This window comes from Pongo abelii, chromosome 7 (assembly GCF_028885655.2).
Source record: "Pongo abelii isolate AG06213 chromosome 7, NHGRI_mPonAbe1-v2.0_pri, whole genome shotgun sequence".
Lineage (NCBI taxonomy): Eukaryota > Metazoa > Chordata > Mammalia > Primates > Hominidae > Pongo > Pongo abelii.
The window spans coordinates 21259940-21273833 of NC_071992.2; the positions used below are offsets into that span (position 1 = coordinate 21259940).

Sequence of the window (13894 nt, forward strand, 5' to 3'; positions counted from 1 at the left end):
GATACTGCCTTCATCTGCAAGGTGTTACTCCCTGCCCCTGTTTCCCAGGGTCTGAGACTAATTATCTGCTTGGGAGGGATCTACTGTACAGCTTATTTCATTTTAGCAAATGAGATGCTTATCTAAAAATCCTTGTTTAAGAAAAAAAAAAAAAAGCAAATCAACAATGCTGCTCAAATATCTGAAAATGAACAAACAAAAAACCTGGAACAAACCATTTCCCCCAGAAAAAATCTTCCTGGGGGTATCTGTCAAATCATTTCAAAGAGGTGTGAAATGCTGACACAAACATTGCAAGGTAGGTCCCTGATAACGACAACAACCCTCTTCTAGCATCACATACACTCTCTGGCAGGGCGGTGTCTCATTTCTAGCATCTCAATCTCAGAGATGATTCCTCTGAAGGATGCTTTGATGTCCTTGTTACTGGGCAAAGATGAACTTGCAATATAGTAAATGTCAACTTACTATGTGGTAAATGCCAATTCATCTACCAGTTACATTAAAATAATTTTTTGGCCAGGTGTGGTGGCTCACACCTGTAATCCCAAGACTTTGGGAGGCCGAGGTGGGCAGATCACAAGGTCAAGAGATCGAGACCATCCTGGCCAACTTGGTGAAACCCCACCTCTACTAAAAATACAAAAATTAGCTGGGTGCGGTGGTGTGTGCCTATAGTTCCAGCTACTTGGGAGGCTGAGGAAGGAGAATTGCTTGAACCCAAGAGGTGGAGGTTGCAGTGAGCAGAGTTTGTGCCACTGCACTTCAGCCTGGTGAAAAAGTGAGACTCTGTCTCAAAAAAAGAAAAAAAAAATTCCCATTACATAGCTCCAAGCAAGTATCTAAAGCAGCATTTCTTACAGTATGATCCGTGAACCACCCACATCAGCATCACATGTGGAACTAGTTCAGTGACGATTCCTAGGCTTCATCTCAGGCCCATTGATTCAGGATTTCTAGGCCTGGGTCCCAGGAATCTGCATTTTTAAAAGCACCACAGGTTATTCCAAAGCATGTTTATATTGAAGAACCACTGAGCTCATCTGAGATTAACTGAAGCTTAGAAAAATCTACAGAATAAGAATCAGATATTGAGAACCTATTTGTATTTCTGTCTATGTTAGCAGCTTTTAAACATTTTGACCATGATCCTTATAAAGGAATATATTACACGTCCTGATGCAGCACACACACACATACACACACACACATTGAAATTAAACTTTCATGAAAGAATATTTATCCTTACTACTTGTGATTCACTCTGATATTTTCTATCCTATTCTACTTCACTTTTTAAAAATTGGACATAAGCGACAAAATTGATTTCACAACCCTCTAATAAATCACAAACTGTTGTTTGCAGAACACTGATCTATAGCAATCAACTGAAATGTAAAGCTCAACTGACTAAGAATAAACCAGGGAGACAGAGTGTAAAATATTGCATACTGGTTACTAAACAAGATTTTAAAAAATATATTAAAGTACATGCATTTAGCTGGATTTAAAACAGTTTAATCACAATACTGATTTCCAAATAACATAAATTTCATTTAGTGTGACTATAAATCTTACTACTTTCAACTAACAACTATGGGTTTTAGGAGCGAGCATATTAGAGTGAACAGGTGGTGGTATGCTAACACCGTGAGTCTAGAACTTAACAGGAGGCTCTGATTCTGGCTCTCCCATCTGGCAGGGATCACAGCCAGAGTAACTACCTCATTAAGCCTCAGTTTCTTTATCTGTGAAGTAGGGCCCAAAACTGTCTATCTTATCAGGTAATGAATATTAAGTACTATAATTTATGCAAGTTACATTATTCAGAAATAAGATGCCTCTGAACAACAGCTTTATCACCTTAAAAATAATTTTAAAATGTTTAAATAAAGTTTCATGTATAAGCTTATATACAGATTACTATGGGAGGCTGGGTGTAGAGGATCACACCCATAATCCCAGAACTTTGGGAGGATGAGGCAAGGCCAGGGGTTTGAAACCAGCCTGGGCAACATAGGGAGACACTGGCTCTACAAAAAATATATACAAAAATTAGCCAGGCATGCTGGCACATGCTTGTAGTCTCAGCTACTAAGGAGGCTAAGTTGGGAAGACCACGTGAGCCCAGGAGTTGGAGGCTGCAGTGAGGTATGATCACACCACTGCACTCTAGTCTGGGCGACAGAGCAAGAGCTTGTCTCAAAAATAAACAAAATACATTACTATGTGCACAAATTTACTATGTAGCTGGCATTATTTTTCTTTCGATGAAGAAACCTTGAACATTTTCTCTGTATGGTGTTGTGCTAAGTGCTGGAATGAAGGAGTCATGAGACACAGTACCACTTATTGAGCAGGTTATAATCTAGTTGCAAACTTAGGACAACAGGAAGAAATGTAAATCATCAAATCACGCACCAAGTGCCAGATTTACAGGTGCAAGAAAGTGAGTATAGTTGGAATTCAGAGAGGAAAGGACTGGGAGTCAGAAAGAGCTCCAGAGGTGGGAACTTAGGTGGGGAGTGATGGGGGTTGAGGTTTGAGTTAACGAAAAGAAGGGTGGAAGGAACTCCCAAAAGAAGAGAATAATGGGAGCGAAGACAAAGATAAAATTCTGCTCTCAGTTTGGCTAGGGAGCAGTAAGTCGTAAAGACAGGATTAGAAGCAACAGCCCGTCTGGGGACCAGGCTAAGGCAGTGAGGGAGGTAGGAAGATTGATCTGGAAGGTAGAGTGTGGTACGGTAGTGTGAAATCAACTCAGGCTGGCTGCAGAGGTCTGGGCATTCCTAGGAGAGGTGGCCTGACCAGCAACACCATAAGAGAGGGCAGGACATGGCCCAAAGCATCGGTGACGTCAACACTACAGATATCACTGGTTAACAGAATGAGGAGATCAACACCAAAAAATTATTTATTTTATTCCCTATGCAACTAGTCAGCCAGGTATAGGTATAGGTATATACATATAAAACTAATACATATACCAGGTATAGGTATATACATACACAATTTAAGAAGTTCAGGTTAATTTTGCCAAAGTTTATGTAGCCTTACTTTAAACACCAACCAAACTGGTCTCTAGCATGAAGTGAACTGGGTAGATTGATGACTAGATGTTTGCCAAAGCTTGAGGCAAACCATCTCTACCACTCAAATGATTTTACTTTTCTTACTCAGATTCTATGCATTCTTTGCTCACCAAGCTACCTTTTGGTTGAGAATTCAGCTTGCCAGGTAATTTGATATGGAGAAGAATGTATTGATAAAGGTATAGCCTTAAGCATTCCAGTCACTACAAGGGGTCTAAACTGTCCTTCTACTTATCCATGGGACTCATGTAAATGTGGTTACGCATAACCCTCAGCAAATGCCTGGTCATTCTTTGATGTGCTGGAAATCTGCCATACCCAGTAGGAAGGAGGCTGTCAAGCCCAGCTGCGCTTCAGAGTCACCTGGGGAGCTGCTTAAAAATCTCTTGGGGTGGGGCAGCCAGCTGGCTGCAGTTAAGGGAACAGCTCCCAAGTGGACTACCACCTTCTGGTACAATTGTTCTCAATTGTGGCTTCACATTAGAATCATCCGGGAAAGTTTAAAGAACCTACGTCTAGGAATTGACATTGACAGAGACGTTAAAACCTACCCACTGGGCAGAGGATATGAATTTATATAGTTCATGTTCTTCATTTCTAAGCAGAGGTGAGAACATTTGTAATGTACTGGAGTCGAGGAGTTTCTATGTCACTTGCATTTAGGATATTCAATTATTTTATTCTATTTGATCTTAGACACAGGCCATAGCTTTTAGTTGTTGCTGGTTTTAAACTCTTAACAACTCATTATTGCTTTAGAGCAGGGATGGGCACAATTTGTCTGTAAAGAGCCAGACAGTAAACAGTTTAGGCTTTGCGAGTCTCACAGTCTTTGTGGTGACTACTCAGCTGCACAGCTGTAGACAAAGGCAGCCACAAATAATATGTAAACAAATGGGTATGCCTGCATTCCAATAAAACGTTATTTACAAAGACAGGTGCAACACAAAATTTGGCCAGGGAGCTATAGTTTGCTGATTTCCTGCTTAAGAATGCTTGAATAATTATAACTAGCATTCAGATCTTGGGCCCATTAATACAAAACTAGTAACAAAGCATAAAAATAAAAAGTACACTCAGTCTTAGAATCTTACCCTTCGACTATCATTCTATTACCATTTACCAGAAACTCAAAACAGAGGGCACTGTTTATATCTAAATCATATGGATCTACTCAGACTATGTCTGCCCCTGAGTACCACTGGCCATACTCAAAGCTTCACTTGCACAGAAACCACCCACCTGATTACTCAAATCACCCCCTTGCAAACCTCCAGGGCAAACTACAGGCCAGTGTGCAGTGCCATTTTGGCTTACTTACTGGTAGAAGATGCTATGGGGATTACTTATTCATTTATTTTTATAGGGAAAAAATCCATTTATGCTGCTTTTGAATACATTTATTCCCCATGCAATTGATCAACTAGGTATAAATGTACAACTGGAGGTCTCAAGTTTTTGGTTAAATCATTTGTATTCAACTGAGTAAGTTTGATCAAGAATCCTGCCTTGGCCACCACTTCTGGTTTCCCCTGAATGTCTCAAAATACTTAACAAACGAAAGCCCAAAGGGTGAGACTGTCTGCTAAGTGGATGAGATCTGAGCATAGACTTCACTCTTAGCCTCTGAAGTTGTGGCTGAGACGGAGCTCACTGTACAGCTGTGCTCTCCCTAATTCCTACTCTGCAACATAAAGAAGTCCCCGCATCTATGGTGCTAAAAATGATGACATCCAGTTATATGGAAGCTCAAAGAAGCCCACACTCCCCTCACCTTTGCTGTGCGCAGTTTATCTCCAATGTCAAAGTCATCACCCATGCACATTGAAAACCAGTGTCAGACAGGGTAGTCTCCTGGGGAAGAGGAGTGCGGATGTTTCCCTGCACACAGCCAGCAATCAATCCATCCCAGTTCACCCACAGTGTAAAGGAAAATAAAACTAAGCAGAAGTTTCAGCCTTGGATGTGTGCTTCTGAGCTCAGTTACCAGGACTCCTTATGACGGCTCTGTATTGTACTCACTTGGAAGTGTTTTCAAGTATTCCTTTGACTTCATTTATTTCTTCTTTCCCAAAGTAAACAACAGTGAGATGGACTCTCCCATCCTGCTCAATGCACATCTCCCTGGAAAACAAAACACATGCATGTCTAGTGCCTGTTTTCACACTGACAGGCACGGCACAAACAAATACCTTTTCGTAAAGTGCAAAAGGGTCTTGAAGGAAACTAGGTAAACTTCCAGGAGAGCCGAGATGGGAATCCAGGACCTTTCTGGTTGGCCATTCCAAATATCTGTATTTGTATTTATCTTATCGGGACAACAAGGAAATTTAAATACGCAGTAAATCAAAACTCAGATGCAAGGCACCTCAGGTCCAATCTGCCACAGGCCTAGCCCACCGGGTCCAGACAGTGTCATGGAAATGGGTCCCTTGTTCTTATTCCATAAAAAGACTATGAAGTACGAAAGATGAGAAAGCTAACGTCCAGAGAGGATGAGACTAGAATCCTTGCCCATGACTCTCTTTTCTTGTGTGGGCCAATCACAGAGTCTTAAAGACTGAAATGAGCAAAGGTCAAAAGTCATTCTCTTGTTTAGGACTCTAGAGTGCCTTGGAAGCACCCAATGTTATGACTATCTGAGGAAATGGCAAGGCAGAACAGTCACTGAAGTTCACCCTTTCCAAGCGGATATCATCACCTTCACCATGTCCCCATTTCTTCTCTCCATGACTCTAATGATCCCAGGCACAAAGCACCTCACATTCCAGCTTTCTGACAAAACCACCATTCGGCCATACCCTCCTGGGGCCCGATATCTAGCTCTGGCCTGGTCCTGACCTGCTTTCCCACATTAGCTATTTGTGTTTTGCCCATGTCCTGTCCTCTCAAGAGAAAGCACTAGCTAATCTGGGACGGTCCTCTGCTGAGGGTTTAGTTCATTTATGTATATCTGTATGTATGTAAATGCAGGTATGTATGTGTAAATGTGTATATATGTGCATGTAAATGTATGTATGTGTAGATACGTAAATATATGCATGTGTGTAGATCAGTTTATGTACACATATATGCATATATTATGTACATATGTGTACAGTTTCCCCTCAGTATCTGTATTAGTCTGTTCTCATGCTGCTAACAAAGACATACTCAAGACTGGGTCATTTATAAAGGAAAGAGGTTTAATGGACTCAGTTCCACATGGATGGGGAGGTCTCACAATCATAGCAGAAGGCAAAGGAGGATCAAAGGCACATCTTACATGGTGGCAGGCAAGAGAGCTTGTGCAGGGGGACTCCCATTTATAAAACCATCAGATCTTGTGAGACTTATTCACTACCACAAGAACAGTATGACAGAAACTGCACTCGTGATTCAATGATCTCCACCTGGCCCTGCCCTTGACACATGGGGATTACAATTCAAGCTGCGATGTGCGTGGGGATACAGCTAAACCATATCAGTATCCATGAGGGACTCATTCCAGAAACCTCCCGGAGATACCAAAATCCAGATGTTCATGCCCCTTATATCAGCAGTCCCCAAACTTTGTGGCATCAGGGACCAGTTTCATGGAAGACAATTTTTCCACACTGGGGGTGGGGGTGGGGGTGGAGGTGGGCTTATGGTTTCAGTATGAAACTGTTCCATCTCAGATCATCAAGCATTAGAGTCTCATAAGGAGCACACAACCTAGATACCTTACATCTGCAGTTCACAATAAGGTTCACGCTCCTATGAGAATCTATTGCTACAGCTGATCTGACAAGAGGTGGCACTCAGGTGGTAATGCTCACTCACCAGCTACTTACCTCCTGCTGTGTGGCCTAGTTCCTAACAGGCCACAGACCAGTATTGGTGTGTAGCCCAGGAGTTGGGGCCCCCTGTCTTATATAACATGGTGTGGTATTTGGATATAACCTACATACATCCTCTTGTAGACTTTAAATCATTTCCAGATTACTTTTAACACCCAACACAATGTAAATGCTGTGTAAAGTGTTTTTGTTCTGTATAGTCTAGGAATAATGACAAGGAAAAAATAGTTTGTGCATATTCAGTACAGACGCAACCATTCCTGTTTTGTTTTTTAGAATATTTCCAGTCCTTGATTGCTTAAATCGGAGGGTGTAGAACCCTTGGATACAGTGGGCCAACTGCATACTTGTATGTGTGTAATTTTAACCTGAGTTTCTGGAAACAAGTTAATGGAAAGGTTCTACTGGTAGGATGTTTTGTGATATTGATGTTTTACATGTCCTTCCATTTGGTTTCTTTCATCTCAGTGTTGGCTACTTACCCTAACCCACAAACAATAATCCATATCATAATTTCTAAACATCCCTGAGCCCTAAATACAGAGGCCAGTTTGTTCAATGCTTTTAATGATGACACCTAAAAGAAATCACTGCCTTCCTGGGGTTGCTGGGAGAAATCCACAGCAATGGAAGACACAGTTCTTGCCCTCATAACACTTACTTAGGAAATCAAATGGGCTCAATTAAAACCATCAGACATCTCATGGCATTGATATAAAGAACATGGAATTGAGAAGGTACAGCAAATGCTGTGGGGTGGAATGGCTGGGGTCAGTGAAGAAGGGATAGGGTTTAGAAAGGCAGAGGTAAGAAAGAAGAGAATTCCAGATAGAAGAAATAGGGAAGATGATATTGACCCAGGCAAGACGCGTGCAGGGCTCACTCTGGTCACAGGTTTGGTTCTGAGAATTCTGTCTCTTTCTGGTGGAAGAAAGAGCTACCTCAGGAACCCAGAGCAATGGCAGAGGTTTAAAAGCAGACAAAGGACAGGGAACAGAGGCCTAGGATGTAACGACATGTTGTGAAACCAGGAGCTCCCACTTAGCCACAGTCCCTGCAGACTGAATCATCACCAATCAACAATGAAATCCTCTGTACATAAAAGATCCCTTTCTCAAACTTCCCAGACAATGCCTTAACTTCCTCTGCCGGGGTAGAATAAAAGCACACACACAGGGCCAAGTGCCATAAAAATTGCTTGAAATTTGTGCATGCAGTGGGAAAAATCCATCCTAGAATCAGAAGAGGGTCACCTGCTAAGTCTGAAGAAAAAGCATTCTCATTTTTCTAATAACATCTTTGCTGTCTCCCTCTCTGGTATTTTTAAATCCATTCAAAGAACTTCCTGTTTTTAAGCAATAAGTCAGATGCATTGGACCTTTACTCTCTGTGACTAGGTGAGGCATCTTAAAAAAGGCAAAGTAGAATTTGTTGTGAGGTCTACCTCCAAGGTTCCATTGCATTCATTCACGTACTCTTTTCTTTCATTCATTCAACAAACACTTGGTGACAACATATCATGGACCAGATGCTCTACCAGTGGATCTTAAGAAATGAGTAAGACACGTCTGCCCTTGAGTTCTCCATGTACTGTGCAAAACTGAAACTATCTGTAATATAACTAACAAGTGCTTTACAAGAATATGAGTCTCATACCATGAAAAACCATTGCTGGCTGGCTGAATGATCTTTGGTTTCCTCTAAACAATTCTGAGCAAACTCCATCCACTGGAAAGGTGTGTGTGTGAGAAAAAGTGTGTGTGTGAGTGAATGTGTCCATATGTTTTTGGTTTGGAGGCAAAAGTTTAAAAAGTAAAGTAGGCTGGGCATGGTGGCTCATGCCTATAATCTCAGCACTTTGAGAGGCCAAGGCAGGAGGATCACTTGAGGTCAGGAGTTCAAGACCACCCTGGCCAAAATGGTGAAACCCCGTGTCTATTAAAAATACAAAAATTAGTCATTCCTGGTTGTGCAGGCCTGTAATACCAGCTATTTGGGAGGCTGAGGGAGGAGAATCACTCGAACCTGGGAGCCAGAGGTTACAGTGAGCTGAGATGGTGCCGGTGCACTCCAGCCTGGGTGACAGAGCGAGACTCCATCTCAAAATAAATAAATAAATAAATAAATAAAATGCATGAGAAAGGAGGAAAACTGTATTCGTTGCGTATTCAAACTCCTGGCTTTGCACTGTTATTCATACCTGGACACATGGTACCTGGGTCCCTTTGGCTGACTTACTTGCCTCTGATAGCACTTCTCTATAAACACCTCGGTAAAACTGCCTACGAAGACTTTGCCATGAATCTCAGGAAATTGCAACTTCCTAAGATCCCTCCAGGGAGCTCATCGTTTTCCCATGGTCTCTGTGCATGAGCTCCCCATTCCCACTGGGTCATTCTTCTGCCTGAACCTGGAAGCCTGAAAATTCATTCATTCATTCATTCATTCATTCATTCATTCATCCATTGAGACAGGGTCTCACTCTCTCACCCAGGCAATGGTGCCATCTTGGCTCACCACAGCATCAACCTCCCAGGTTCAAGTGATCCTCCCACCCTAACCCCCCGAGTAGCTGGGACCACAGGTGTGTGCCATCATGCCCGGCTAATTTTTGTATTTTCAGTGGAGACAGGGTTTCACCATGTTGGCCAGGCTGGTCTCGAACTCCTGACCTCGGGTGATCCACTCGCCTTGGCCTCCCAAAGTGCCGGGATTAAAGGTGTGAGCCACCATGCCCGGCCTGAATATTCTGTTTCTATTCCACAAAGACTCTTTTTGGGATGTTTTTTCTTAAAACAACAACAAAAAAAAACCCCATAAACCAGTTCTTCCCCCAGATACTGTAACAAGAGAGTACGGAGAGTACAGAGGCTAATTAAGATGTATTTCCTATCACAAAACATGTATCACAGTCACTTAGACACCTATATTTCTAATTCCCAAGAGGCCAAAAGCCCTTCATGGTCTTTGAGTTCTGTTATTAATCTGCACGCCTGCCCTGTGGAGGGAGGTATGTGGCCATTGTTCGTAGTCTTAGTGTACAGGTGAGGGAAGGAGTTCCAGTGACCTGACCGAGCTATGGAGGCAGCCAGGCATGAAAGCCAGGTTTCCTAAGCACCTGCCTGGTAGTCAGCTCCTCAGGTCACCTGAGCCGCATGAGGGATGCACCTGTTAAGTCTGACAGTTTTGAACTCACTGTCTAGGGCCCCACTACAAAGCTGGGGGGCTGATATGGCCAGGTGAAAGGGAAAAGCCACAAGAAAACTCCAAACATAAATGGGCTGTGGGGAAGGATTGTTCAACCTGAGTTTCTCATGGGAACCAGCTAGATACAATGGGCAGATATGATGGACTGGTGACAGGCTGATCTGAGGCCTAACTTGAGGAGGGGTTGTACCCTTAGGGTGATAACTCATCCTAAGGAAGCCTTTTTCAACCTCTGCACTGCTAACAGTTTAGACCCAGTTTAACTATTGTGGGAGGCGCTGTGATGTGCACCATAGGATGTGTGGCAGCATCCCTGGAGCACCCACCTATCCCAGATGTGACAACCAAACAGATCTCCAGATCTTGCCAGATGTCCTAGAGCAGGGGGAGGTGGGTGTACAAAATCGCCTCGGTTCTCGATCACTGTCTTGAGGGAGAAACAAGCTCAGTAATAACAACTGACTTGTCAGAGGGGCAGTGTGGTTGTCAAAGTGATGCACACCCCTAGGGTGGGTCCTGTTCTCCAACCAGCTCATGTGGACTCACCTGTGAGTCCTAGGGAGACAGAGCTACAAAAAACGTGAAGGCTTTCTTTACAGCAAAAAAACACTATGAGGATATTGGGAGCTCAAGCCAGGACTTTTGGGGAATGTAATGGTATTAGTGTGATACAGATGCTGGTGGTGGGTACGGTAGCAGCAGCAGCCCCATGCCATTAGGGAGTGATAGCCCCTCTGGCTGTTGTCAGAAGCATGAGTTTGCTTCATACAACTGCTGCTTGTGCAGCCAGTGGAGGTTGAACTTAACATGTGCACATGTGTGATTTATCACTGAGGATACCTAGAAAGACTGAGAGGGCCAGAGAAGGTTAGAGATCTTGCCAGAGTAGGGGGGGGGGGGGGAGAAAATTGTGTTTCTTGCAGTTAAGGATACCTATATTTATACCTCATATTACGTGGTCTAGGGAATCGTGGATTCAATAATAAACACCTACTGGGCACCTTTGTGTGCAATGAATTATCCTCATTGGAGGAAGAGTTACAAAGGATGACCATGTATGGTCTTTGTAGTAGAACCAATCAAAGAGGTTTTCCTGTGGTTTTCCAGATTTTAGCAATGAAAATCCTGTATCCTAGAAAATTTCTCAGTCCCAAGCAAATTGGGACAACTGGTCACCCGCCCTACTGCAGGAACTTTATAGTTTTTTGGAAGCGACAGACAACTAAAGAGCCATAATATAATGCAGGCTGGAATAACCACAGTAACACAGGTAAAATGAGCTAAAAGGCTGAGAGGAGAGGACGGTTATTTCCACTGGGTGCCAGGGAAAGGGGGACTGAGGAGGAGGGCGATCCAGGCTGAGCTTTGATAGGTGAGTAGCCACCACGCACATGAACAAGGGCAGAGGCAGGGCTTTCACAGCTGAGAAAGGCACAGATGCGAGGAAATCACATCACTATTCTTTCCTAAGCCAATTTGCTACTCAAATGTTCAGGTATGTGATGAATATCTATTTAGGCTTTAAGTAGTGTCCCATGCAAATGAAATGATATGTAAAAGACCTGATGTTCCCAAACTCTATCTGTAGTCTTCTGTGGTTACAAGAAGAAATTCCTTGGCACAAAGAAATTGGAAGTAAGGAACAGAGTTAGTGTGGCTAAGTAAAATCTGGCTTTAAAATCAGTATTCTTCCTTTGGTTTGGAGGATTACCTCCCCTCCCCTGTGTCAAGATGAATTTATTATTATATGATTATTGTATTCCCTTATTCAAGTAGTCTGATCAGTGTTAAGAAACGAGTAAATTTTGACTCTCAATCAAACAATTGGAATCTATTTTCCTGACTGTCGATTTCAAAACAGAAAATGAGATCATTTTCCATTGGTCATTTTTTACTCTTGGATGGATGTTCCTACATAATCCCTGGCTCAAGTGAAATCAAAACCAACTTCTATTAAGTCTTCAAAGAGAAACCTTTATCCAAATACAATGAATGATATAGATTAGCATCTCTCAAACACATAAGCCATCCAACTTTCTTGGTGCAGCTCTGCTGTACAAAGTGAAACAGCCTATGGGACAGGTAAAGGGGCTTAGGGAAGGCAGGAGGACTAGACTATGCAAAATATATCATTTTCCTGCTGGGGAACACAAAGAAACTGGGAATCTCTATCATGATCCAACATTTGATGACCTGAGGCCTTTCTGTCATATTTACCAGCCTCACTATAACATTTCAGGCTCATTTCAATTTCCAAGACTCTATGCTTACTGCTTTAAAATAATTTTCCTGAAATTTTCAGAACCATCTTAATGGTTCTAGGCCAAAAAATGAATAAAAGAGAACTGCTATAGAAAACTCAAGTACAAGATTTCCTTGATACTGTACTAAAATATCATAAATGTTAGAAAGAGAACATTAAGACAAAAATTACCAGTAAAGTCTGAGGAGGAATATAGCAACATGAAAAAGTGTTCTCAGTCCAGCTGGAAGCAGTCAAAATAAAAAATCAAGTAAACTTGGAATTGAGAAAGATTTTTTTAAAGCAAAGTGAAGAATACTTTCCATAAAAATTCTGCCTTTTTCCCCTCACAGAGGCTCAGAGATAAAGACCAAAGAAAATCTATAGCTTTGTTATTATGAGGTTCTTCCTGCTATCACAAACAAAATAGACAATGAAGTAACCGGCTGGCTTAAAATCTAGAATATGGAAGGTAAGAGAAACAAAGCAGCCAAAAACCAAATTTGAGAATAGTTTCAAGGGCAAAATGGGGTGGAAGAAGAAAGAAGAAATGGGGGAAGAGGAGGAAGGGGGGGAGGAGGAAGAGGAAGAGGAGGGAGAAGAGGAGGGGGAAGATGGGGAAGAGGAGGGGTAGGAGGAGGGGGAGAGTGAAGAAGAGGGAGAAGGGAGAGAGTGAGGAAGAAGGAGAAGGAGGAGAGTGAGGAAGAGGGAGAAGGAGGAGAGTGACGAAGAGGGAGAAGGGGGAGAGTGAGGAAGAGAGGGGGGAAGGGGAGGAACAGGAGAGGAGGGGGAGGAACAGGGGAAGAGAGGGAGGGGGAGGAGGAGGAGAGGGGGAGGAGGAGGAGAAGGGGAGGAGAGGAGGGGGAGAAGGATGAGGAGGAGAAGGAGAAGAAGGAGGAGAAGAAGGAGGAGGAGAAGGAGGAGGAGAAGGAGGAGGAGGAGAGGAAGAGTAAATAGGTTTAAGCCAATATGTGACTGGACAAAAAGGAAACAGAAAAACAGCAGGAGCTACATTTAAAGCAAACTTTCCCTGGTGAGCTCCCTCTGTTCCCAGCCACAGGTAGAGTCTGCAGAGACCCAAGAGAGGCAGGTGGGGCATCCAGGGGAGAAGAAACTGCATGTGAAGCCAGTGAGGATCCCACATCAGCCAGGACAATGACAGGAGGAGAGAAGGAGCCTGCCACAGTTACAGGCATTTGATTTCCACAAACAAAAATGAAGTCATTTGCAGGTACACTGGCTCACGCCTATAATCCCAACACTTTGGGAGGCTGAGGCAGGCTGCAAAGTGATCTTTACAGATGATCACTTGAGGTCAGGAGTTTGAAACCAGCCTGGGCAACACAGCAAGACTTTGTCTCTACAAAAAATCTGGCTGGATGTGGTGGCATGCATGTGTAGTCCCAGCTACTGAGGAGTCTGAAGTGGGAGGATCACTGGAGCCCAGGAGTTTGAGGCTGCAGTAAGCGATGATCGCACCACTGCACACCAGCTTGGGCTACTGAGCTTTTTTAGAGACCCTGTCTCCAAAA

The 13894-nt window shown here is 43.1% G+C and overlaps 1 protein-coding gene across 20 annotated transcripts in view; it reads right to left on the reverse strand.

Moving 5' to 3' along the window:
* The window catches only part of CSGALNACT1 (chondroitin sulfate N-acetylgalactosaminyltransferase 1), a 358363-nt gene that overhangs the window by 30785 nt on the left and 313684 nt on the right, over positions 1 to 13894 (reverse strand). For all 20 annotated transcript variants that reach the window (XM_024251232.3, XM_024251227.3, XM_063726561.1 and 17 more), the window contains one exon: positions 5115 to 5216. In XM_024251232.3, the coding sequence (XP_024107000.3) occupies positions 5115 to 5216 (102 nt within the window). The remainder of the gene's footprint in view (positions 1 to 5114; positions 5217 to 13894) is intronic.